This window comes from Plectropomus leopardus, chromosome 9 (genome assembly GCF_026936395.1).
Source record: "Plectropomus leopardus strain MGB_pleo_1.0 chromosome 9, ASM2693639v1, whole genome shotgun sequence".
NCBI classification, from domain to species: domain Eukaryota; kingdom Metazoa; phylum Chordata; class Actinopteri; order Perciformes; family Serranidae; genus Plectropomus; species Plectropomus leopardus.
Window position 1 is genome coordinate 9,129,890 of NC_142184.1, and position 27,938 is coordinate 9,157,827.

General features: G+C 41.2%; 1 protein-coding gene and 1 long non-coding RNA gene across 4 annotated transcripts; one reads left to right on the forward strand and one right to left on the reverse strand.

Annotated features, from left to right (window-relative positions):
* Positions 1 to 160: 160 nt before the first annotated feature.
* Positions 161 to 26,213, reverse strand: LOC121947035 (PDZ domain-containing protein 4-like). Of its 2 annotated transcripts, XM_042491910.2 has the most exons (8): positions 23,632 to 26,213; positions 12,831 to 12,884; positions 10,482 to 10,792; positions 10,270 to 10,357; positions 9,435 to 9,533; positions 9,293 to 9,355; positions 8,254 to 8,355; positions 161 to 5,122 (listed from the first exon to the last, which is right to left on the reverse strand). In XM_042491910.2, the coding sequence occupies exons 1-8, from the start codon at positions 23,689 to 23,691 to the stop codon at positions 3,092 to 3,094; spliced, it is 2,808 nt and encodes a 935-aa protein (XP_042347844.2). In that variant the 5' UTR covers positions 23,692 to 26,213; the 3' UTR covers positions 161 to 3,091. The 2 variants fall into 2 exon arrangements, with proteins under 2 accessions (XP_042347844.2, XP_087938022.1); XM_088081896.1 differs by lacking the exon at positions 12,831 to 12,884.
* LOC121947037 (uncharacterized) lies at positions 10,800 to 27,520 on the forward strand. Of its 2 annotated transcripts, XR_015777427.1 has the most exons (6): positions 10,800 to 12,408; positions 12,493 to 12,552; positions 16,753 to 16,841; positions 18,644 to 18,767; positions 24,375 to 24,475; positions 26,287 to 27,520. It is a non-coding gene; the product is annotated as an uncharacterized LOC121947037 (long non-coding RNA). The 2 variants fall into 2 exon arrangements; XR_006106059.2 differs by having other exon boundaries at positions 11,672 to 12,552; positions 26,287 to 27,519.
* Positions 27,521 to 27,938: the final 418 nt, after the last annotated feature.

The window sequence follows — 27,938 nt, forward strand, 5'->3', positions numbered from 1 at the left end:
GCTTTATTTTGGCTACAAAGCTTGTATTAGGACATAGCACAGCGGAGTTAGAGCCTAATTATGTCAAACTACTTAAAGTCAATGAAATGGGGTAAAATATTATGGAAATGTTTTGAAAACTCACCTCACAATGTGCAAAAGCGTTGGCTTTAGTCCTAAAATCAATAACTGAATATTAATTTCATGACACAATAGCAGCAGTGACGCACTACCAAATTTGTTTCATGATCACAGCGTTTATTTAGAAAAGCTTTCACTGGAAAATGGCGGACACAGAAACGGACACCACAATATTGAACAAGTACACCGGATTTTCTTTTACTATGCTAGAGTTTGAAGCGAGTTCATAGAAAGACACATCCACAGTTACAGTATGTTAAAGGCTTTTAAGTACATGGAAAAAAAATCTGCCTCAATATCAAACATGCAGGTAAGCCAAATGAAAAATCAGCTTTTGTTCACAGGGTTTTATTAACTCCCCGTTCTTGGCTGTTATTGTCATTATAGGTACTTCAGCTGGATAATAATCCAGAGGCTTGTTCTGAGAGCATGTAGTTAAAAAGTGAAGGTTAGGAATGACACATCTGACAGGAAACAAAGAAAAATCAACTGCAGGCCCAGTTAACAGGGACTTATTTTAGGAATTGTCTTCATTTGCAGTAAAATAGCCTTCACAGTCAACATTGAAATAAATTATATTGCATACAGACCAAAACTTGTTGGTCTGGAAAAAAGCATTTTGCAAGTTCAAAATAACAAAGAAGGAAGGATTTAACGATGCTTTATTCACTTGAATGGCAAATGTGCCTTTTTGAATAAAACATCGAATGTTTTCTGTGCTTTGTATGACACAATGTGCCGCTCTTTAAAAATCAAATTAAAACACAAACAACAGTAAGCCTGTCAGCTGCTGTGTGCTTCAGTGTTTTCCTTCTCAGCTACAGTATTTCAGCCTTTTTGTACCACTTTGAAAATTGTGCTATACAGTCAGGTCTGCCTGAAAGGAAGGCACCGCTCAGCTCCTCGTTATCAAAAAGCGTCTCGTCTGACAGTGATGTTGCATTTCCTGTTTAAAAACAAAGGAGCATTTTTATGTTAACACTACAAAGATGAAGAAAAAGTGTAACGACATTAATTGGCACGCATTGTTCTTGTGAAAATGTGCTTCAACAAAAGTCCTTTATGGACACTTAATATACAGTTTTATGGCACAGAAGTGGCTTTTTCTCAAATGTTTTCACAGCTGCATGGTTCTAAGCCTCGCTTTTGATTTTCCTCTTTTTTTTGTCCTTTATAGAAATTTAGAGGCCTTTAAAGGTTACTTTCATGCACCACTCCTTCAAGGGTTAAACAGCAGGTGGTGCGAGACAGATGTCATGTGGTGATGCACTTTTAAATGGACTCCCTGGACTATCTTTCTGTCTGTTAACCCTTAAACTGCTAGTTCAACATCAGCTATCTTGTGCTGCATTCAGATGCCTGTCTCTATTATTTTAATCTCTAAAACCTGAGAAAATTGTGATTTGATGTCTGTCAAAAACAAGTGAAAAACACAATGAGCAACTTGGCAAGAAACATCCCACAAATTGAAAAAAAAAAAAAAAAAAAAAAGGCAAAAGCAAAAGCCGATAAGGAAAAAAATTCACTGAAAAAATTTGCGAGAAAAATCTTCAGAAAACTATAGTTATAATTCATAAAATTAATTTTTAAAATTAAAATTAAAATTTGCTAAAAATTTTAGCATTTTTTAGCATTTTATTTTCTTAAGGTAATTGTCTTTTTTGTTTTTTACTACAGTTTTTTGGGGCCATTTCTTGTTAAGATGCTCATGTTTTAGAAAGAAATCAAGCCGATGTGCTCAAGTTTCAAAGGGTTAAGGCCCTGACACACCAGGTCGACTGTCAGCTGTGGGACTGTTGGCTTTTCTGCTATCTTTGTTTTGCAGTGTGTCTCACACCGCTGGAGTTGGTCTGCCCTTGTTGGCAGCTTTTAGGCTAAAATAGCTTGGTGAATCAGTAGGGGAGTGTCATTTGGTGAGAGAATGCACTCTGATTGGCCGTTCAGCTCCGTGCATGAGAAGAAAAACTGAGGTAACTTGTGCTAAACTGGTTCTTTTTCAGTTTTAGCGATGTGTACTCGTATCAGTGGGTCCATGGAGCAAGCACATGAGAGACTTCTGCTAGACAAGCCGGCTACAAACAGTTTAGCACTCCACTAACTTGAATAAAATTATTTAATATTGCAACTCTTCTACACATTGCAAATTTTATCGAACCTTATGGATCAAATTTAGATGGTAAAATGAGTTGTATTATGGGGCGTTTCATGACTCAGAAGTTGGAATTTCACTATTTAGCCACTACGAAAATTAGCTTCAAAGCCTGGTGCCCTCACTGAGGGCCGGCCACGTGTACATACGTGCTAGTTGGCAGTTGGCAGTTGTCTCTGAAGTTCGTTCAAGCGTAACTTTTTAGCAGACACAGGCGATGTAAGGCAGCACAACAGTTGGTCTTCATCACCACTCGTTCTCTGATGTTGGTTTGGTGTGTCAGGGTCTTAAGACTATCAACTTATCCAACCTCCTTTTTTTTTTTTTTTTTGCATTGACAGTGGCATCCAGAATTTGACAAGCGTTTATGTTTCAATGTAAAAAGGATCACATTCATTACATGTAAGAGGTAAGCATCACGAAAATGGCTGGAAAGCATTTGTCCTGACTGGTTTAGTTGAATTGGAAGAAATACAGTGTATTTAAAATATACTGTAGTTTATTGTTTTACTGTTTTATTTGTCTTTTTGAAATGCAGCTTCAATTTGATAATATTGTAAATGTGTGTGTGGTTTTTCTGTTTGGACGATACTGTTACTTGACACACAAACCATGTCAGTCTCAGTCATTTCTCCAATCAAACATTTTAGGTTGGGGCCTAAGTTATGCTACTTATTATTACCGAAATTGACTTTGTATTTATGAGTGTTGCTGCATCCCTGCAGACAAATATTTGTGCCAAGGTGTAGTGACACAGCTTGTGTTTGTCCTCTCAAAACACTTTGGCACTTTCTTATCTCTCCCTCTGCCTCACATCTGACCTCAGACTGTGGTGACAGACAGCAGGGGGTTGTAGACTTTCTTCCCATCAGCAGACCTGGTCCCGTGGGCCAGTAGCTCCTGTATCGTGATCCAGTTGTCCAGGATCCTGCGACTCCGCTTCTTCATGCTCCTGCGGTGGCAAAGCTCCAGGATGGAGGTGGGCTCCTGCTGCTGTGTCGTCCCCTGCTGACCTCCTGTGCTGCTGCCCTGCTCCCTCTCCCGCTCTCTCAAACAGTCGAGGCGGCTCTGCATCATGTACTCCCTGCGCCGCCGCTGCTCTCTGGCCTTCAGCAGCTGCTGTTTGCGCTCCTCTTTGCTCCAGTAGCGGCCCATCTTCATTTCACTCACGGCATCGTCATCCGTCGTCATGCCACTACGTTCCTCTCTGATCTTCATGGCGCGTGCCTTCAGGAGGCGATCCCTCACGGGGCGCTTGGCCACGTAGCGTGAGCCGTCGCTGCGGATCTTCACCTTCCACTCCATTCGAGGGGAGTTGGGCAGCAGTGGAGGGGACAAGGGTCCAGCACCTGGGGACTGGGCAATGTCTTTACATGTGCTACCCAAGCTCATCGGGCTGGCATCACCCCAAGTCTCCATGCTGCCCTCTCTGCGAGCATCTCTGAGTCCACCAAGCTGCTCGGAGGCGGAGGGAGACCGCAGCTGCATGCAGCTCAGGTAGTGCTGAGGTGGCTTTGTGTCTGTGTGACGGCGGGACAGGTAAGGGCTGTTCTCTGCACTGTATCCACCAGACCTCTCAGCAGAACCATTACTTTTGGCGTTGCGTCTCACTTCACCATCTGAGCCCCGTCTGGTTCCTCTATCCCGCGGCAGGGACCTAACCTTAGCCCCGGGGCTGGATGTCTTTGCCTCGGCGCGTCTCCTGTGCGAGTGGGGAGAGTAGGCTTGGTTGAGGTTTGCTTGTGTCCTGTCGCCTCTTTCAGCCCTGGTGCCTTTTTGTCTAGTGGAGGTAGGAAGCTGCAAACCTGCTGGTAGGAGCTGCTCTCCTCCTTCCAGGCTCTGTGTGGAGGGTGATGGATACTGTTCATTGACCAGAGGGGTGCTCCTGCAGCTCTCCCCTCCAGTGTTGTAGGCACTCGTACTGTCCTTGTCTGAGCGCTCCCTCTCTGGGAGCTCATTGATGTCTGACAAAGCATGATGACAGGACTCCTCGCTGACCAGAGTAGCAGTAATATCCAAGCGTCCTGCTCCAGCTCCTGCACTGGCTCCATTCTTGTCCTCAAGAGGCCAAGCCTTCAGACAACGCTCCCTCAGCTGCTGCATCTTCTGTGCCCTCAAAATATTGCGACACTTGAACTCCAAGTGGCGCAGTTCTTCTTCCAGGAGGGCCATCTCGTGCTGCGTCAAGCTCTCATTCCTGTTTACATCCAGTGAGACACCACCCTCCTCTGGTGCCAGCCCCTGACCTCCCAGGACCATCAGAGCATTACTGTTCTTCTCGTAGTAACACTTGATTTCCAGGAGCTCTTTGTACCTCTCACACTCCTCCTCAGTCAGCCCAGGCATCATCATCCTCATAGGATCCGCCATGTAGCTCCTCTCCAGTCGCTCCAGGTGCTCCAGCCCTCCTCCATTATTAACACAGTCCAGCCCCAAGAGGGAGTCAGTGCTGAACTGGAGGTCCTGGGAGTGCAGCAAAGGTGGAGTGTCCCCTCGACCAGACAAGAACTTGCGCATGCTGCCGGGTGTGTTGGTGGCGTTAGTGTTGGAGGCACTAGTGTGGTCGTCTCCCAGAAGATCGTGCTCTGAGGACTCCTCGTAGCGTGTGCTTTCATCGGTACGGCCCACCCCACTGTCCAGCTCCTGGCTGTTGCTCAGCACTGTCTGGAGTAGATCAGGTGAATCCCTGTTTATTGAGTGTCCGTGGTTACCAAGAACACCCCCATCAGCAGCGTCACCGGGTTCAGCACCCAGGACGGAGGTATCGTTCCTCAGTCTGTTGCTGCTGGGCAGATGAACAGCGTTATCCAGTGGCTCGAGGTCCAGCTCGTCAGGGTCCAGCTGGTTTTCATTCTGATAGGCGCAGGTTGTTGGTATTTCAGTGGAGGTGTAAGGATGAGGGTTGAAGACACAAACATAAGAAAAAAAAAGTTAGAATCTTGTTATTTATCTGAAGGTCCTCTACTCATAGTCTGTTTTGCTTGTTGTAACTGATATTTGAGCTTCACTGTGCAGAGAATAAGTGCAGGAAAGTTGCTCTGCACTAACCTTAAATTGGAGTTAAAGGCATGTATGTGCAAGATATTTTTGTGAAATCACAACTGGTTTGAAAGCACTTCCCCCAAAGTTATATTGTTTGCACACTTCCTAATGGGTTTGGGGGGTGGGTCTAAGGGTTTTATTTAGGTTTGGACATGACAGACACGTCTACCAGATTTCATACATACAGGTGAGAAGGCTGCCTCGTTGAGATGTTGTAGGAGGTGCTACTGAGGCATGTTGGCACACTGACAGAAATTAGCATATAAACCTACTCAGGGCTGGACTGTTGTCCATCATGCCAAGTTTGGAGAACATTCGAGTATGTACAGTAAAGTTATAATAATTTCCCCCTCTATGGCCAAACATCGGCATCTGATACTAAGCCAAAGACAATCTTAAAAGTATTTTAAAAAAACATTATTTCCTGTAGCCACTAGGTGGTGCTATTAAGACTAGTGAATATTCTCACACATTTCAAGAGGGTCCTCGCAGCGCTCGGTGCTCGGCCCTAACTAACAATTTCTTCCGGTGACTGGGATGGAAGAAGAAATAGATGTTTTTTTAAGAAATAAAAACATAAACAACAAAGACATACTGCTCCTCTGCGCTTGGGACTGTTTATTTGGAAGTGTTTTAAATAGTGAGGTTTCTGCACGAGTTGTGTGACAGCTTGTAAACTGATGTTTTGATCTAGTTTTGCTGTTGTTAAACTTGGACCCCTATGACTTAAGTTCATCAAGAATTTTCTCCATTTTTAGATTATTTGTTCACCGTGGAGGCATGAAAGTAAAACAAAAGCTGTCTTCACAAATTTAACACAAGGTAAGTAACTGAAATACAAATGATCATTTTTTGGTTAAAGTATTCCTTTAATGTTGAGTGCAGCACATTTCTCAACTGACTGAGTCGTTTTTCTTTCTGTCACTAGATGGAGCCAGAGCTGTGTGACATGTTAACATCATTTCACCACTCTGCTGTTGCATTTGATTTCTATTGAGTATTTTGTCTAAATAGAAAAACATACAGTCATACCTCAGTTTTAGACTACATCCAAACATGAGCTACATGATAGGAATTAAATTGATTTTTCATCATCAAGTATTCAGTACACAAAGAGTAAAGTGTCAATCCAGAATGATCCAGTCTTTAGAGATGAATAATGCTTCAATATTTAATAACCACTGTTGTTTCTGATCTGTTTGCTTTGCTTGGCATCCCGTCAAAAGCTGATCAAAAATAATGCTAATGCTTGAGCTTGAATAAGTAAACAATCCCCTCCTCAGAGCACAGTTGATTTTAGCTAATTGGTTTAATTTGAATGTGAGTTGCGTGCAGACTACAGACCATGTATTGATTATCTTCATTCTTATTCTCTGACAGCCCCTTCAGTTCTCTCTCTTTCTCCCCCAAGACAACAGATCAAGCTTTAATCTCTGCTTGTGCATTTCCCTCTGATGATTCTCCGTCCTCACCTCGCTCGCTTGAATCTTAATGTGGGACCATGCATTGGCAATATAAATCTTGTCAGCCTTTCACAGGTACGGCTTGTGCTCATCTCTCTCAATACAAGGACACTTTAAACATAGGAGAGGCTATTTATGTGTGCGTGTGTGTTTGACTTTGACCGTTTTAATGAGGGCCTTTTTAAATTTGCCCTTTAGCTCCTTCTGTACTAAATGCAGCCAGCATACAGATTTTTGTATTCTTGCATATGCTGTCTCCAGCTGCAGCTCTTTTTTTTACAACAGTATGCAGAAAAAATCAATTTGGTTGCATGTCAAGTTGTATGTTTACAATTTATTTGGCAGAGGCGTGTTATTGAGGGGCTTCCTGTGTGTTACGATGTCCCAATCTCTGCTAGGAGAGTGACCTTGGGGGAGACAAAGCGGTGCCACATTTGCACTGTGAGTACAAGCACTATTTGTCTTTGCCTCTCTCTTCACACTATCTGTGTCCTCATCATGTTTTTGCACCTCTTTGCTTCTCTGCCTCCGTGCAGCTTTGCAGGATACAAAGCAGAGCACCAAGCTCCTTTCCTATTTCTTTCTGCACTAAATCTTATGACTTCAAGGTCCACTGTGTAGGATTTAGGGGGATTTATTGGCAGAAATGTAATGTAATATAATAACTATGTGTTCTTTAGTTTATAACCACATTAAAATAAGAATTATTGTGTTTTTAGTGGTTCCTTGTCTATGGAGATTATCATGTTGCACTGCCATTTTTCTCCAGAATCCCAGAAAGATAACAAACCAAACATTGGTTCCTGATAGGACCACTTATATTTTCACATCGGCCATCGTTGTTAGCAGCCCCTCTGCAGTAAGAGTGTTGGTAATATTCCTTTTTTTAAACGTGAAACTGCTTTATTCAGTGGTCTTACTGTTTTAAATCCCCAGTCTGTTTGTTTTGAAGAGGAAGAAACCTCTGCAGATAATTTGGCTCTCGGTAAAAACCTCCCAAATGTCTGGATCTTAAGTTATCAGACAAAATATGAGCACATATTAGCAGGTGCTGGGCCAGCAGCCCATTTCCAACATGCCAAAAAGCGTCACAGATTCACTGATTTGTGATGTGAAACTGGTTTATTCCATGTTTTCACCAGTTTAAATCACCCGTGCTGTCTGGTTTGGAGAGGAGCAAACCTCTGTGGAAAATTCAGATCCATGTCAAAACCTCCTAAACAATGAGCACCGAAGGAATTCAAACCAGGAGAAGTTTCAGCTGGTCGCAATCTGCAATCCTCGCCACTAGTTGCCACTATATCCCCTTAAAGCCTGCACACGGTTCCTTTAATGTTTACATTTAGCTTTACCTGCTTATACCCAAGGATTTTAACTAATTTGAGCAAAATAAAGAAAAAAAGGCATTTTTTTTAAGCCAGTTTTCAGACTGAGCCTTGCAGCAAGCCTCCCTGCAGACTGCATATCCAATTTCCTCACCTCTATCTCGGGTCGTGCGAGGAGCAGGGAGACATTAGTGCTGTCCTCTCTGGTGAGAATAGCTACTGCCTCCTCTCTGTCCTGGATGTCCACTCCATTTATCTGAGAGGGAAAGAGGAGAATAATATTGAGCTAATGCCAGATAACGAAAGACCCTGTACACTGAGATTCTATGAAATTACTCGATTCTGCAAATAGTCAGGGAAATAGATCTCTCCTTAGCTTAATAGCACGAGTAATGACTCTCAACCTCTTATGAAAGACTTCAGAGGAAACGCTGCGCTATGAGCAATTTACTTTAATGTGTGAATAAGGCTGGATTAAAATGGTCCTGACTGGAGCTCTATTCTGGACCAGGGGTTATCTAATACTTCAGTTTCATGCATTACATAACTAACAGTTCAAAAAAAAAGGTTGCTGTGAAGAGTTATACAACCCTGTAGTACAGAAAGCATAATATAAGGGACTGTTTGTTATTTATGGGAAGGGAGAGGGTGGTGCAAAATACTTCAGGGGAGTGATATCCGACTTTAATTGGTCATATTTTGTATATATTTTACTAACTCTCAGAGACCCAAAGCCAGCAAGTGTTTGAATGGCATGTTTTCTTCTAAAAAATTGCCAAAATTATGCCATTTATCATAGTGTAAACAGAAATAATAAACAATGTCAGCTGATTCGCAGACATCATGCTGGATAGTATCATGGAGCCTATGGTCCAAATGAAATAATTATAGGAACATTGCAAATAGTAACATTTTAGTATAGTAACATCAATTATTTTGATACTTTTCGTGTCAGTTTGTATGAAAATGCAAATTATCATTATTTATGTTGGAGGGAGGGACATGTATTTTATCCCGTGTGAGAGGCTTGAGGAAAAATACTTGTAGCTTCGGGAAAGGGCAAGATTTAAAAAAATAAATAAAATTTAAACAACATCAAAGAAGAAGCTGCACCCCAGCCCCCTCCTCTGATAAATTAAGTACAGTCCCTAAAAGAAGTTCAAGTCTCAGTATGCAATTTAGGAAACCCGTACCTGCAGTATTCTGTCTCCTTTTCGGATGCGTCCATCTATTGCAGCGATACTATTTGGGTTCACCTGTGGAGAAAAAGAGGAAATATTTGTTTAGGTGTTCAAAGAAAATGGAAAGATTTACTGAAAACTTCATAGCACTAACCTCTCCTACATATATTCCCAGGTCCTCCTCATCATCGGTTCTGTAACAAACTGTCAGCCCGAGTTTATCCTGCTGGCGAGACTTATACAACTCCACCTCCTGAAGCGGCGAGAGACAAGTTTAAAGATGTCAGACAGAGAAACAGCTTTCTGTACCAGAGTTCAAAGGTCCAGTGAGTAGGATTTAAGGGGATCTATTGGCAGAAATGAAATTTAATATAATAAGTTTGTATTTTTTAGTGTACAATCACCTGAAAATAAGAATTGTTCGTCCCTGGAGTTTGCCATGTTTCAACAGCAGCCCAGAACAGACAAACCAAACATTGTCTGTAGATGGTGGCATTCACATTTTTTTTATTATCTTATTTTATTTATTTATTTGCATTTTTCATGTTTTTCTGTAGACCAAAGTAGTCTGCAGCCCCTCTTTGAAGAGAGTCAGAATTTTTTTTTTCAGTTCAGTTCTGTTGTTTTTTGTTTGTTTGTTTTTGACTGAATTTAAATTACCAGGTCCATTTGTTTTTGGAAGAAAGAGACCTATTCAAGTAATATGGCTCATGGTAAAAACCTCCTGAACAATAAATACTGAGGAAATTCTAACCGGGAAAAGTTTCAGCTGGTTACAATCTGCAATCCTCACCACTAGATGCCACTAAATCCTACGGTGGCCCTGAAGTGCAAAACACAGCCTCAAATCAGAAAACACAACAGCAAATCAGAAAATCACATTTGTGGTTGTGTTTTGTGATTTGTCGTTGTGTTTAGCACTTCAGGCCCACCGTAAAATCCCCCTAAATCTCATAAACTATTCCTTTAAGTAGCTAGAAGATTCTCACCTCATATTCCAGCTCATCCTGTCGGTCCACTTCATGCTGAGTGATATCGAAGTAGTCAGTGGGGTCGTAGTATACCGGCTCTATAAAGCTGAGAATGACAGTAATTCAGTCATTCAAATGTGTGAACAGAACAACATGGACTGTAACCAAGACGGCAGACGAGCTCTGGTCTGACAGTTGGGCGTGCAGCAGAGGCCTCTTATATGACTCACAGTTCATTGAGTAGATACGGCTCCAGTAACGGCGGTAGTGGAGGGGACGGCGGCGGGTCGGGTGGGGGTGGAGCTCCACAGGGATGCTGGCTGCTCTTGCCCAAAGTCAACATATGTTGGAAGCTGATGTCTGTTTGGGTGCAGCTGTCTACACAGTCGGCCATGCCCATGGTCACTGGCACTAACCCTCCGGGGGCTCCCGCTAGGCCTGCGCGTCTGCGGGCCCCCCGTCTCAGTATGTTGGACAGCACGGGGTCCCGTATGTCCAGGGTGGGATCACCGGAAAGGCGAGATAACTCCTTTCCATTCACCTGGAAAACACAGAGAGTCAAGATTAAACGGTGGAGGAGCAGGAGGTGAAGAGGGGGAGAAAAAGACGGGAGGGGCAACTGAGTTAAAGGAGAATTAGTGCAGGGAAAAACAAACCAGGTGTGACATTAGTAATTAGAGTGATGCTCTAAATCTAGTTTGTTTGACACAGAAATGCAAAATGCACAAGAAACAGACAAAGATTTGTGGCCAGCCAGCTTTGTTGATTTATAAACCAGATAGATACTGGCACGAATAACAGGAATGCAGTGGTGGAAAGTAACTAAGTGCATAGTACTTAGGTACTATTTTGAGGTACTTGTACTTTACTTTCCTCTTTTGTTACCTAATACTTCCACTCCACTTCATTTTTGAGAAAAGTATTATACTTTTTTAACTCCACTACATTTATTTGAAAGTTACTTTGCAAAATAAAGGTTCTGCAGACCCACACAGGTGTTTTCAGTGACTACGGCTGATTAACCCTCTTGAGAGCCTTGTGGACTGGATGAAACGCGGATTTGGAAATCTCTCAGAAGTTTCAGACTTCCTGGGAACGTGCATGCATGGTGAAGTCTGGAGATTTGAGCTAGGTTCAGACTGCAGGCAAAAGTGGTCAGATTTTTTTTTAAAAATATGTGACTCAGATCCATTTCTGTCTTAACACTGTGAGCAGCACAAATCACATACAATCTGATCTTTTCGATTAACATTTGGGCCACTTTCATCTGAGATCCTAATTCAGATACAGCTCATATTTTTTTGTAATGCACAGAGATTAAAGCTCTCCGTCGCTATGACAAATTTTCGTTATTTGGAGTTCATAAGGCCCATTTATGAGATTAGTGTAGATCTGAGGAGAACTGAGAGAGAAGGAGAGATTTCGGGCACGTGTTCACATGACACAGACCAACGTGGATCTCATAATCTTAAATCTCATGATTGTATATATTGTGTTATTTGTTTAGCATGCAGCCATCAAATATATGGTTCAAGAATTGCAGATGGGATATATGACTTGGCTGGAGTGTGAAAATTATTATTTTTTCTTTCATCCCTAAATGCAACTTCAGTCTGAACAGTCATATCAAAATTCATGTGACTTTTTGCTTCATTCTAGACCGAGTAAAGCTATTTACGTCACTATCACGCCACTTCTAGCTCTGACATGAACCTCCATATTGAAGTAGTAATTAAAAAAAAATTTAAAAATTGTCCGTCATCTTCTTATCTTCATCCTCACTATCATCTGCTCATGAATTCGCCAGCTTTAACTGCAAATCATCTTATAACTGAAACCATGAACGCCGACTTCGGTTGCCTCAATGTTTATTTTGTACGTCAGTGTGGAACTTCTTTTTTTTTTTTGCTCATGCAGGTCAGTTCAGGACCATTATTAATTCATACTGGAATCTGCTACAGGCCACATTTTAAAAAATGAACAGCCAAATGTAAGAATCAGATGTGAGCAATAAATCCCAGCTGAGCACTGAGGCTTGCAGTGTGAACGGAGCCTTGGATTCAGCCTTTGAGGGAGATGTCAGTCAAGTGCAGCCCTAATTAAGCAAGTGAAAACACCTGTGTGGGTGGACTGTCGGTGTGCAGAGCCTACAAGACAGTAAGCAGAAGTTTTACTTGTAAAAAAGTATTACACTGTGGTTTTACTACTATTTTACTTAAATAAAACATTCCACCACTGCAGGAAAAGAGGAAGACAAGAGGATTGACAGACCAACATCAGGAGTTTTATCAAACAGGCAAGGTTAGTTTAAGAGAGTGCAACTGCCTCACAAAAACACAGGGAACAGGAGGGGGGACTACAGCTACACACCTACAGAAAGAAAGACGGAGGTCATGTTAGTTAATAGAAAACTAGAAAGATACACTCCAGCAGACACATAAGTGTATTTAAACTGTCACAGCTGATAGTGTTTCTTCAGGCACACAGGGACCAAAAAAATAAAAATAAAACAGGTTTATCTAAAAGGTTTCAACACCACATCACACCAAGCAGCAGAGCAGAAAGCTTTATACTGAGACCTTTAATCGACCGTCGGCGTCAAAAGAGCACAACATGTTGTTTATGTGACCCTTCTGTGGAGAGAGGGAAAGGAAACAGGGAAATGGTGAAGTTAGGAGGTAATTACAGCCGTGAACAGTTGGAAAATGGCAAGGTCTTCCCGAGAGCTTCTTCTCTATGAAGGAGAGAATAAACAGAAGTTCACAGTCACAGAGATAAAAATGTGTTTCCTCAGTAAATTAGCTGTGCGCGCTCTGTTCCTCCTCTCCTACAAAACACTGTTATCTTTCCTTTGTGTGAATCAGAAGTGCTTGCACTCTGCAAATATATTTAAACAACAAAACATATTTATATTCTGGAGAAACTAGTTTCCGCTCCCCTTCCGCTTTTTTTTTGAGCAAGAAGAGCTTCACTGGAAATTATCATAATGCATTTTTTGCCAGATTGTCGCACTTCCAGACATTTTGATTTGGAGGAATAAAACCACTTCTAGCTGGCACACACAACATGTTTGATATTTCCTTTTCTTTTCGGAGCTCTCCTCCTCTATTTGTCATTTTTGAGTTCATTTAAACAGTCCTAGTTTATACAGTAGCATTACAATAAGCGTCCTGACTCTCAGGAATCGTTGAAGGCGAAATCATGTGGTGTTTGAAACACATCCTCTCTCTTCCTGTGCGGCTCGTTCACACAGTGAGAAGGAGACAAAGGGCAATCAGTAATTAAAGGTTATTGAAAACAAATCTGGAGAGGGAATCAAAACTGTGATTTGACTTTGGGGTCACTGAACCAAAACATTGTTGGTCAAATCAAGCAGGATTTCCCAAAAAACCTAAAGCAAAAGAAAAGATTCATTCAGTATTTATACCTGATTCAGTATTTTTACCTGTTTTTCGACAAGTTAGTGGTGTAGCGTTATAGATATCGATGTATTTATTTGTGTCAGTCAGCTGCTTTGGTCTGAAATATCTCAACTGTTGGATAGACTGCTGTGAAATTTAGTCCAGACATTCATAGTTCCCAGAGGATGGATACAATAAATTTAGTCATCCCTTGACTTTTCTTCTATAGCACCACCAGCAGGTCAAAATCTGCACGTATCCAGTTTATTTAAATATAATAATGATAAATAGAGTTTTCTATTATTATTCTTTTATAATAAACCTTTTTTTCCAAACAGTTTTGAGTAAAAATTGACTGGAGCCAGCCTCAAGTGGCCATTAGAGGAACTGCAGTTTTTTCAGCATAAACTTAATTTTTCAGCCTCGTAGATTGCTCCTTGGTGAATTTCATTAATTTTGAAGCCTTTAAATGTCTTTATAAAGAAAGTTGCTAACAAGCAGCTAGTTTAGACTTCCAGCCTTGTTTTGGTGGCAACCTTGAAGTCATGTGACGGTTGTGTAGTTGGTTTATAGCCTCACGTCAGCTTTTTAATTCAGATGATCGCACTTATACTTCAAAAATCCTAAAAGTGGTGCTCATTTGTAAAGATTTTCTTGCTGAGCAAAATATGAAAGTATCTTAAGCTTTTGTTTGCCATTGGGCTTTTTGGGGGGCAATAATTCAAAATCCAATAGAAAAAATCCCATTGGCTTTTTGTTAAGGGAACCCTGGCAATGTTAAATATGTGTTGGCGGACAATTTGACGTCATCCCTGCAGCACTCTTTGAGGCTTACAGGTATGCATAATTAAGGGCAATTTCAGATGTTTTTTTTTTTCAGTTTCAGGGTTTCGGCCCTGATCTGGCGTGGGGGGCGTGGCATTAACTGAGAGGGGCGAGACAGCATAATAAAGAAGGCTTAGGGATTATTTACTTTACTTAATTTATTTTAAGAAGTAGTTTTTTTTTACAATTGTAATAATTCAAATCAAAACTTGAAATTCCAGTTTCAAATTTTATTTTTTCAATATTTTGTTTTTTCAAATTAACAATCCTTTTGGCCTTGATCTGTCTCCATATAAGTACAGACTCATAAAGCCGTTAGCATGGCTCCAGACTGTTGGATACAATTAAACGGAGTCATTTAACAATTTTTCTAACATTTCAGATAAGCTCATGAAGACATTAAACCCTTGTGATTTCATTACAGCAGACAGACAGCAGCATGATGATGTTGGCATGCGGTTACTGAGCCAGACAGACTTTGTAAAGTGTCATTCATGCTGCACTCAGTCGCCGACCTTGGCTGTCTGCAACTCTCCACATCTTTACCGCCCTGCTTCGTTCTCCCGCTCCCTCTCCCTTCTCTTGTCCCCTTCCAGTAATTGCATGTCAAATCAATGTTCCCCTGCGCAGCCAAGCACAAAAACTTTCTTGCCACATCCAGCCCCTGCTCCCTTTGGTTCTCTCTCATACCGCCACACCACCACTGCTGTCGCCACCGCCGCCTCTCTCTGGTCTTCCTGTGCTGCTTTTCCATTGTGTCTCTGTGCTTATAATTGTTACCCTTTCTCTTCTCTTTCTCCTGTGTCCACTCCTGCTTCTTCTCTCCCCTGTTTTCTTACACTGTGCTGCCTCAGCAGTTCTGTCTTCTTTGTCCCCTCCCTGGAGATGACAGCCCAGCCCTCTATTTTCGTCTTTTGCAGCCGGTCCATCTCCTTGTGCGTGTTTGTCCATCCTCACACTAATGGCCCTTCATAAATCTTGCTGTCTCTCTTAATGAGCCTTTTCAATTGGAGACAAATAAGATACTTCCTCCCTACATGGCCTATTTGGTGATAAAGGAATTTATACTCTGTGGTTTCTGCGTTAGATTGGAGGAAAACCGCAGTGTGACATCCCTAACAAAAGTGCAATTTTATTTCAGCTCTCACCTCATGATGTTTTTTTTTTTAGAGCTGGACTGCAAGTCCCTTCTGCTGTGTGAGTAATGCCATGTCTCAGATAGCATACTTCTGTACTCATTGTTATTATTTTGAATGCTTAAGTGCATTCACAATGAGAATATGGCAAAATTCAGTTCACGGTAAAAACCCAGATGGTGCACCAAAACAGTCAAAAAGTGTTGAATGTTGCATACCTCTCACCCTCAATAGAGTGCTCGAGGGATGACGTTTTTCTGCAGGCCAATGTGGAAGTTGGCGTTGCCCCGGTTCCCTCATCAAAAAGCCTATGGGATTTTTCCATTAGATTTTGGATCATTGCAGAAAATAAGCTCAGTGGTGAAAAAAAAAATTCTGGAAGTTGCCTAAGACCACCTTCCCCACTAACATCAATCATAGATATCTTTAGCCCCAATTTGTTTTTCACATTAAGCGGTTATTGTCACTAAAGTAAGAATACTCAAGTTGTCCATACATGTTTCTGGGATTTTAGGACATTTCTTGGGTTTTAGGACATTATGTTTACTAAAAGTACAAAAACATTTCCCAGTGTGACTGTATTTTTACTGTGAATTAGAAAATGGTTGTGGGGGCCACCCAGCACATATTTGACCCGTGGGCCTTAAGCTGAGTATCAGTGCCATAAAAAGACATGAAATTAAGCTCAATTCAGCACACGTGCTTAAAGAGCAAATCATATTACCCACCAACATCCCTTACTGGCCCCCCATTCAAAGCAGTCTAGAACCGAGCCCGCTCCAAGCAGAAGAAAAGCTGCCAGATCTTATGAGTGTCATTTCTGAGTGCAGAACGGCAGTGTTAAATTTGAGACACTGTCCTGTCAAAATTTGCACGGTATGCAAGTAAGTTGTCGAAGAGAACATAGTGCACTGCATGTGAGCGCTCTCACAGAAGTATCTGACTTTAGACAGCGTAAGTGTTCAATTCAAGAAGCATTTGCATGAATTTTTGGGCTGGGCCACAAAGGCTGGGCAAAGACTAGCTGATTAAATGTGCCACTTCCAGTTTCAAATTAAACCTTTAAACCTTTTGCATTTCATACACAGTTCAACCACATTTTAGGTTTTGACCTTTTTTTGTTTCTCTTCAACCAACAGGAGGAATCTATTGTTAGTGCTCGTGACCACACGGCCCGGCTCTCCAGGATCAGAGGCTTTTAGGAAGGCTCGGCGGTCATGAGTGACAGGTATGAATACTGAGAGGGAGTGAGAGGGGAGCGGGGGGGTTTCTCATTCATTATCAATGAGAGGTGCTGAGATTGCTTTGAAGATGACTTCATGCAGGATAATGGTTGTTGTGTCTTAGACCTGACTTGATAGAGAATCCATTACACTCTTACCATGTTCTGCTCTCTATTATCTCTGGGTTAGTAGGTCATTACACACAGCTGCTTATAAGCCACACAAGCAAATAAAGAGCCCTGGGCTGCACACACCCATCCCCACACACATCCGTATTCTGTTTTTGTGTTTAAAAAAATAAATTTAAAATGCAGAAATACAGTAGAGCCTTCATAGTTCACAGTGGGGGGCTGGCAGTATCTGGTTGTGGTATCAGCGGTGGCTGTGGAGCTGAGGGTGGGGATGGGGGCGATGTGGGTAGAGATGAAAGAGATGCAAAGAGTTCAAAGTGTAGAAAGAGAAGGCAAAGGCAGAGAGACACTGAAGGAGTGAATGGAGGAGGAAAGGAGGTGATGGGAGGGGTAATGATGCAGGGGAAATGTAGAAAACAAGCTTTCCAGGAACTGCCGGGTGAATGTAAATAGCGAGCGAGCCCGACTCTGGGTTCAGTACTTGTATGTAAACACAATGGAAGCTCATGGGAAATTACTAAGTGGTTGATGCATAATTAGTTTTTATCTGAAAGCCCTTTAAAGAGCAAATTAATCTCGCGTGCTGTTCAACAGAGATGAAAAAGAAAAGGGGGATGACTCACTCCAGAGTAACACACATTATTTCAAACACAGAGTGCAGAAAAATACACAAACAATCACAGTCTTAATCTGCAGTATGCCCTTATGGTGACGATTTTCCTCTCAGCGTCTCAGTTTTTCCCCAAACCTCCTGGATTTACATGCAAACGCTCCGTTGTGACCTCCCCGTCATATTGAATTCCACTTGTTCAGTAATTGATTTTTCTCATCTCTCATGCTTTGAAGGCTGCACCTCCTCAAAAAATCAATTAATGTGAAGACGGAGTTGACCTACCCGGGCTATAACCCCTGTTGTTTGATATCACTGAGCTAATTTAAATGAACATGCGGGGAGTGGTAGGCCTATTATAAACTTAAAACAGTGAGAAGATATTGATTTAAAGCATTCTTTAAAATGATAGCGATGGAGCTAACAAGCCTCAGCGGCAGGACATGAATATACATAATTTATCAATACAATCATCAGTTGGAACAAAAGATTAAATATGGGCATTTTTTTTGTTGTTCTTTTATTGGTGGTGGTACAAGATGAGCGAGTAAGTCTGTAAAACATGTCAAAGACGATATGACCTTAAACTACTGCCCTCCACCGTCTCTCCTGTCCTATTAAATGAGACACGAGAGTGAAATCCTCTCCATCCTCTTTGTCTCGTGTTCATGTCACACGCCTGAGACGTCTGCAAGGGAAAGAGCAGGAATCTGACAGACACACACATATTACACACACCTGCACTTCACCTGAGAAAACTGACTCTTGACATAAAGAAGCTGACGAATCAGAAGGTTACGAGCCGTCTGTAAGGTTTATAATTAACCTGCATTAACTGTTTCTTCTTGTTTTGTTATTTTAAATGAAGTTAAACAGAAGACAGAGCAGTCGTGTTTGATATATAAGTGTGTGTGTGTGTGTGTGTATAACCACTTGTGTGTCAAAAATTATACACGTTGATGAAGGAAATAAATAAAATATGTCAGAAGAAAATATATTTTACATTTCTGCAAACTACAAATATGTGACATATATCAACAATGTATAATCTGACTGTCACTGGCAGGTCGAGGAGATGGAGGATGATGTGAGATTTTATGTGTTCGCGACCAACAGACGACAGAGGATGTTGTTTTTTTGGCGGGCCATCACTGCGTTTCCAGGATTCAGGATTGTGCCGCCAAAACCAGGTATTTAAAGCAAAGACATTATCTTTTGATTCATTTTATCAAACTAAAAACTAGGTGTGAAAACCATTTTAATCGACTGAATTATAAATATAAACTAGATGGAGGAGGAAATAACAAATGATAACTGAAACAATGCTGCGTTCTTACAAAACTTACAGGAAATGTCACTCTAGTTTTACTGTTTGTCAGTTTGGTCAAATTTGTCAACACTACAAACCTGAGGAGACATTGGTTCATATGTTTATTGAGTCTGGGAAGTCTACATGACTGTGAGTCAATGGCTTTAACAAAGTGGCGTGTTTGTGTTGTAATATTTATTCTGAACTCCTAAATATTGACTTTGACACATACCCACTTGACTATGAAAATCAATCAAGCTTATACTGAATAAACTAACATTAAACATTTTTAAACAATAAAAACTACAGTAATTGAGCAAATCCATACTGGAAACTAACTGAAACTCAATTAAAATCCAAAATTAAAAAATAAAATAAAAACAATTATAACTCTGCTATGATGACATTACATTGTCACATGTTTCTTTTATTTTTTTTCCACCTCCAACATGTACATTGCATTCATGTGTGGGTGTGTATGTCATTTACACACATGCACACGCGTGCGGGCGTGAATGCAGCCGTTATCCAGCTATAATGTCACCTGGTCATTGGTATGTATTGATTCTCATTTGTTTGCCTCTTGTGGCTGTCAGCATGTTTCTTGGTGTCATTGTGAATAAAAGCACATTAGGTTTGTTTAATGACGCCGGTTGCCATGGCAACAGCCTCCCCGCTTTAGACTGACAGAGAGGAGAAAGAGAAGGGAGCGGCTGGAGGGCTCAGGGGGCCAGAGGTTTACTGTGTGTGAGTCAGGTGCTCTGTTAAATGTATATAAATGGAAAATCTTGCTCAAAATGTGCACGAGTCTACAACAGAGTCTGTGATCCATCTGCTGAACAACAATATGCCGTTTCTCTTGGGGCTGTAGGAGGCAAAATTGATCAGGAACATGCCATTGGGTGTGTACCAACCACCAGTGTGCAGCGTATGTGCAGCAGAGGCCCGATGTATAATGCATGAGATCTATTCCTTTGGCAAGAGAAGCAAGTGTTTTGATATAGTCAAATTTAACAGCCAGGTTTTCCAGCCTGTAATCTGTTTAATGCTGTATTTATTGTCTTAAGACAATTACTCAGTATACTGAATCTAATTTGAAGGTGTAATTATACATGTTAGTTAAGGAAAACAGCTCAAAGCTGAAAACATCTAAAGGGAAAAGCCATGAAATGTGTGTGTGTGTGGGGGGGTGTAATTACGTTTCCTGACTGGAAAAAGTATATGTCCATCTTTTGCTTGGCATGATCTTTGGATAAATCAGCCATCTGCACAGCTAGAATTGCTGTTTGTAATCATTTCATGCGATAGCTCAGATTGAATTTTATGACAAGAAAAACAGCATGCAGTCTTTGGTTACCATAGCGGCCTCTTTGTACATTTTTTTGAAACTTTTCTTGCAGTTTAACCGTTTGAAACTTGAGCAAACTGGCTTGATTTATTTCAAAAGTATGGGAAGAAGTTACAAGCAAATTACCTGAAATTTAGCCAAATTTCAGGTAATTTAAGTGGGAAAAAGGTGAAAACAAAAAAATATAAATAAAATAAAATAAAATATATAATAATAATAATGATAAATAATAATAATAATAATGATAAATAATAATAATAATAATAATAATAATAATAATAATAATAATAATGGTTTCTTTACATTTTTAAGAATAATAATATTTAATATTTAATTAACAATAATTAATAATTTAGCTCTTTCTCTTTATTTAAAAACAAATTTTCAGGTCATTTTCTTGTCACCTTTTCCTAATTTCTAGCAATTTGTGGGACATCTCTTACCAAGTTGCATACTGACATTTTAGCCATATTTTGAGAAAAAAAAATCAATTTGCTCAGGTTTTAAAGGTTTGAATGTACGTGAAAGGCGTCTGAAAAAGAATACTGATGTCATTCCAGGTTTCAAGGGATTGCTAATGTGAGACCTCGAGGTTTCACTGAACCTGCTCTAACTGCAATGTACTACTCAGCCTCTGAAAGCCAAAAGCTGTGGCTCTGCTTTAGTGCTCCATCTGCGTTTGCTCCCTCTGTCTCATGCTCCCCTGCTCCCCACCAGCAACGTCGTTTCAGGCTCACCAGACCACAATATATGCTGCTCCGACAGCTCAAAATATCTGCTCTACATACACAGCCACAGCTCACACAATAGATTTTGCATGCAACATGACAACTGCTCTGCATGCAGCAAATCCTACAACGTATCTCCTGCCATCAGTTTTCGCTCGTCTCATCGCCACGCCCGTCTGGGAACCACGTGCAGATACTCCGTCTGACAGAGCTTGAAGCGTTTATGAGATGACAGACTTCTAGGGACACAACCTTCAGGCACAGTTGACCTCACATTGCCAGATCCGAGGAATTATTAGATTTCTACTTTGAAAGACGTTGACCTGCATGCGAACAGTGTCATTACAGCTGACCTCTGTTAGATAAGGTCACTGATTATGTAATGTACTGATTTTATGATCACATGTGAGAGTATGCACACCACCTCCGGGGGCTTTGTGAAAGCCTCTCTACTCACCAGTACTCCATAAAAAGCTCAAATCAGTTACTTCAGGGGCAAACAGCAGAAATAAAAGACTTCCCCTCCCTCTTTCATTTGCCCATTTCGACTCTATTTCCCTCTTTGACTCATTATCCTGCCTCATTTTGGACTCAGCCTGCCCCCATATTTTCCTCTCTCTTGGCATCGCCTCTGGCACCAGATGCAGCCCAGTTAACCCAGTCCAACACGCTACAGAGACCCAGCTGAGGCTCCTGGTGCCACAGATACTAAAAGTGTTGCATACCCATGAGTGCCGAGCGTTTTTCATGCTTAGTAAGCATGGGACTTATTTTGGTCACCGCATATATCATCGAGTCACCGAGCAGGAGCCTCCTTAGGCGCCGCACAGCCAGATGAGCTTACTCACATACAGTCTGTGGTCCCAGTTGGCAGGTGGTGCTGAGGCTGTAACCGTGGCAACCCCTCTCTCCCATAACACTTTAGCCCAGCTTCAACAGCCCATCCATCCTGATGCCTCCGTGGCTCTGCACCACTCGACTTTCTCCACGCCAGCGTATATCTCTCTATCTTATGCAATTTAGCTCTGCTCTCTGATCGTAATCATTGTAATCACAGTGAAGCATCGTTATCATAATTATCGGTATTATTACCACTGAATGACTATATGAATACAGCCTCGCTCAAGAGGAACAAGGACTTCCACGTCTTTTTCTAGGCCAATTTATAGAAGCTACACAAAAGCCATACAAGCAGGGGTGTAGCACCAAATTCTGGGCCCTATGCATAAGCAGTCTCTGTGGGCCCCACACCCTTCCTATCTTGATCGCCCTCTTGCACCTTTTTGAAATTCTTTTTTTTTTTTTTTAACAAAGCCAATTTGCTTTCTTCTCTTACTTTCTTTTCTTTTTTAAATCTTTTTAAATCAATTTCCCTTTTTTTGGGTGAAAGACACATAGCAAGCATTTATCAGCTCTAACTACGTTTAAAGACGGTTTCTTCCTGCAGGGCCAGACTAAACCATTTTGCGCCTTTAATTCTTTTCAAACCTGCGCAAATTTGTTTGATTTCTTTCAAAAACATTGGTATAAGGCAATTAGCAACTTAGCACCACATGGTCCAAAATATACCACAGAATTATTAAAAAGTTACAAGAAAATTACCTGAAAATGAGCACACAAAAAACAGGTAAGAAACAAAAACAGACAATAATGGGTAAACATTTGTAACATAATTTTAAATATATAATTAGAATGATTATGAATTTATTTTTCTGGACATTTTTCCCTATTTTTTTTTTATAAATACCTAATCATTCTCCCACCTCTTTTAAAACTTAATTTTCAGGTCATTTTCTTCATCACCTTTTACAATTTTTTACAATTTGAGAGACATTTCTGGCTAAGTTGGTCACTGCCCTTTTCCCCATGTTTTTGACAGAAATAAAATAAATTTGTTATGTTTCAAAGGGTTCAATATCTTGTGAGAAGCATCTGAACACAAGAAAACTGCCGTCGAATCAGGTTGAGAGGTTAATGGGTTTTAAAGAGGTTCCACTATTTTTTAGTCCTTTAACCTTTAGCCAATTTTAATTTAGATATAGCTGTAGTTACCTAGAAATAAAAAAAATGAAAATAAAACCAAACATTTCATTCCAGGCTTTTGGAGGGCCCCACTCCCAATGGGGTCCTTAATAATCAATGTCACTTTCCCCCCACATTATAACACACCTGCAAACAAGTCCATCAAAAAGGGTTAGATGTGTCACATGATCCAGAGCTTATATTCTTACCTTCACCTAATTTATTTTATTAATTTATCCATGTAATGTCCTTATCAGGTTTTATTTAATCAATATAAAGTGCTAAAATTTTACCTGATGATGCAGTCTTTGACATTTCCATCAAACAAATAACTGCGTTTAATAAATGCTAAATTTATCCTGGATTCAAAACTGCTTATTAGGAAATTAATGTGTGAATGATTTGGGTTAATTGAGTGTGTCAACATGATGAGGTTCTGTTGATTTCTGCTGCACATGACATTTTCATCAGAGCTGTTTTGATTGTCACTCATCCAGCTGCATCGCTGTGAGAAAGAGTCGATTTGAGACGGAATAACAACGAAAACTTGAAGGAGGAAACACAAACGAAAGCTTTTGCTTGAAGACAGAAAATAAAAAGTAATAAGAACAAGGCAGAAACAGAGAGACAAGAGACAGAGTGCTCACCTGGAACATGACCCTGTATTGCTCCTCGGGCTTTTGAACCACACACATGTTACACCCCATGGCGACTTCTGACACGGTGCTGGACTGTGCTGGTCCAAAAAGGCCCCACTTGACCAGTTGTTAAACCAGGAGTTTCTTTGTCTGTGGCAGTGGGAGAGCCCCACCCTCACTCGCAGGCTCGTGGTACACGACACTACCACTCCTCAGAGTAACAACACATCCCTGTTGAGGATGTATGGACAGTTTTTTTGGCTGTTCTCCTCTTCTCGTTTACAATTCAAGTGTTATAATCCAGAGTAAATTCAAAAGTGGAGATTTTTACAGAGCTGGAAGACCAAGTGTTTGTTTCTGGCTCCATCACAAGCGAAATATGTGCTCGATGAAATTGGTGTGCTTGTTGTAGATCATCCAGTTTCAGAGTCCTGCTGGTTTTGTGCTTATGTCGTTAAATAGATTCGGCAGTTGTTTCAGACTTGTCAAAAGGTGATGATACTGCCTGTTTTTTTCTTCAGTGTTGAAAACTGAAGTGCAGCTTTCCCCCAGCAGAACTCTAACTGAACTCCCCCACGCTGTTTCTGAGTTTTCTCACTCGCAGCACTAAACCTCCAAACACTTTTCAGCGATGCTCTTTGAACAAGCGAGATAGAAACAATACAGTTATCAAAGAATTCGCCTCAGTCCTGGTTTTTTTTCTCCTCACTCCCACACCGAGCTTCCCACCTGCTTTCCCCTCTGCTTTCCAGGAGCGCTGAAGTATGGCTGAGTTTTGCTGCAGAGATAACTTCTCCTGAACACCCCGTCCCCTCCTCTCGTCCTCCACTTCAGCATCAATGCATCGTTGAAGGTAATTTAACTTTTAGGTGGGGCGTGTTGAGTGGTGCAAGGTGCATTACACCATTAGTTTAAGCTCTGTGCAGCAAAGATAAGCCGTTTGCTAGTGATACAAGTCCAAAAAACACCTGAATCAAGACAGACAACACGCGCCTCTTTCAACTACACACACACAGAGCTGCCAAATATCCTGTAACTGTCAGCATCATACCGCCTCGAATACAAGACATGTAAATAACAAATACCGAAACTGCGAGATTGTTATCGCAGACTGCAGCATTGTGTTCATCTGATATGTTGTCAGATATCATGACAAGTATTAGACCATCGATTCTCTCCTCTACAGCATACTCAGCACTCAGGACGACTGCTTTAGGGCGAGACAGAATGACGGATTATAATTAAATTAGTGACCTCTCAAGCAGAGATCAGACAAGACTCTATCCTGACTGTGTGGGGAAATCAATAGCAAAGCAACTCATGGATCAATTGGATTTGTGCTTGCAGAGCTGTTAGGGAAATCAAGATTGTTTATCACAAGTAGTGTCAATGCTTGCCTTTTACATAGCCAAAGATTTCATTGTTTAAGCAGTTTTTTTGGATAAACAAATACAATCTTTAGTGCTTCAATATCTGTATATTATAGTATACCTGTCCTTGATCTGCTACTATAAATGTCCTGTTGATAGGGAACTCCCACTCATTGTAGCCTCAGACAAAGACAACCTGATTTAAAAGAGTAACAAAATCTCAATATAACTTTCTCAACTGTCTCCCTGTCCCCTTCCTCACCCTCCTAGTCTCATCACATTGCTTAAACCTTTATCTTTAATCCCCCAGTGAGACTTGAGCGTCTTGTCTGAAAGGTCCATCAGCCCGTGTGCTGTCGGGGACAAGGTGTTAGAGCTGCTAATCCTCATTCAAGGCTCCACTACACCTGTATCCTTTCCAGAGGCGGTGTAATCCCAAACTCTGGCTCCCTGACATAAACCACACACTCACTCACAGTCACATATGTGCGCAGGAAAATCTATCTCCACTCATTGAGTAGCATGATAACTTGGGGGGGATAGTCTGAAGAGCTAATCAAGCTACAGCGAGGTGTCAGACTTGCTCAGCAGGCAGGTGTGCTCCAACTGTCACCCTCCTCTCTCCATCTCTGTCGTTTGCCCATCATCATGTATCGACCTGAGGATCATTCCTACATGATTGTAGCATTAGAGTGTCTGCAGTCATTCACTGCTTGCCATTTCAAAATGAAATATGGCATGAAATGTGATAAGTTGTCTAAAAAATTCCTTATTTTTTTGTACGAAAGGATGTACTTGTGTGGCACAAATGCACCTGCAAAAGTTAGTCCATCTTCAGTCTGCAGCAGGAAAAAACAATCAAGAAGTCCATTTTAATCCTCCTTTTGTCCTCTGGTCAGTCTATCTGAAATATCCACAGAGGGGTGTTTGTGCTTAAGAAAAGAAATAAAAATCATGGTGCTGGTATTCCAGGTGGCTGGGGTGTTAGAGCAGAGTGCAGCGGCGCCTGTCTCAGGTCAGTGATAAATCACCATCAGCAGCCCCACAAGATGAGAGAAATCACTGATTGGAGGATACTTCTTGGCTTCTCCCCTTGGGCGCGACGTTAAATGCACTCCCCCACTGCAGCGGGGGGGACACAAAAGGCGGTTGTTCCCCAGCGGTGGAGGAGCACTGCTGATCTGGACGCTGCACTACTACTACAGCTGAATTCGTATGGATTTTACACTGTATAATCTCTCTCTCTCTCTCTCTGTCTCTCTCTCCCCCCACCATCCTTCTCTCTCATTTTCAGGGCTGGGCTTGTGCTCTCTTTTCCAGTCCCCCCATAATTTTTACCCACACCTCATTTGCTACCCTCCTCCTTACACTCTCCCCTGCCTCTCCTCTCTGCTTGTCTGCAGGCAAGAGAGCAGGCACTGGAAAGCCTATGCATACTGTTTAAACAGGACAGGACGAGATAACCAGCAAAGCTACATAAAAGTGAATGAAATATCAAGGTATGCACACTACACTGACAGGACATGCAGACATGCAGGGAATGGGTTCATTCATCTTGTGGCATGTAAGCAATTCTGTGTCATCTTTACTTGTTATGAGAGGGTATTAGAAAAAAAGGATGATTGCACTTTTTTCATAGCAGTATAAATGCCCAAAGCAGGTAGGGAGCTCATGACTGGCTGTGCATTTAGATGAGGTTCTGCACTGCCACAAAGAAGGAGGGGAAAGAAACACTGGAGGGGGAAAAAAGAAGAAAAACAAGTGAATAACAGGTGTGACAGGATAAATTGAAAGATATGGAAGAGAGCCAGGGGAGAAAATGCAAATGACTGTGTGGGAGAGCAGCGGAGAAGCTGAAGATGGGGTGGAACAACGGTTTTCTGCAGTAATCAGAATGACCTGCTGAGGAGGAGGAGGGGGGGACGAGGCGGCAGACGCATATGGAGACATTTCATTTTAAGTATCTGCCCAGACTGGGAGATATTTGTGAGAGATATTCCTTTCTCCTGTGCTCCCAGTAAAATCAGAGCACCACTCACTAGATAATTTTCAATTTCAGAAAGGCTTAACGGGCACATTTACTGCAGTGCCTCTGCCAAGTACCTCAGGGCTACAGAAGGAAGGCAGTCCACAGGGCAGACAGGATTAGAGTCACTGATACCAACACGTTAGAAGAATTTTATTTATCACTCTCAAGGTTGAGCTTTTAAAGGCGATACTGTAATTTATTACCTGTCAGTTTCCTATTTTTTCCATCTTTGTGTGCTTGAACTCTCTCTGTGCTACATCAGAGACTCATTTATCAGCTGCCAAGAAATAAAGACCGACTTCTGTAAGCGTGCAGTGTCGTGTCACTCATGTGTTTATCTGCTGCTCTCTTTTGTATACACATGTTAAACCTCCCGTGTTGGTTATTTGTTGTTTGAAATTCATGTTGGCTTCTAGTTCAACAGGTTTACACATTTTCTAGACACCCTCAGAATACTGCAGAGGCACTAATACTGAATACACAACTGAATAACCAGCAAAATGTTGGCATCACATTACAGCACAGATGCATGAAGAAAGAGTTGGCTTTGCATCTTTCTGCAGACCACAGAGTTAAAATACTATGTAGTGGCTACATTTTATGTTTCAGCAACTCTGTGGTTAATTTGTGGTCAGATTTAGGCTCACTTGGTTGTGGTTTGTGAAGGAAAAGATCAGAGATGTTTTGGCTTATAATTACTGTAAGTGTTGTTTGAAAATGTTCAATTTAAAAATGCATAAGTTCATAATTTATTAATAAACACATGAATAAATAATTTAATTCATAATGGTTGAAAATGTAAATTTTGTGTTATTAAGTTGATATCAAATGGTAAAATGAACATATTTGCAAAGGTTATAGCATTTGTTATCTGTATTTCTGTGTCAAAACGAATGTTGTTTCTTACAGCATAATTT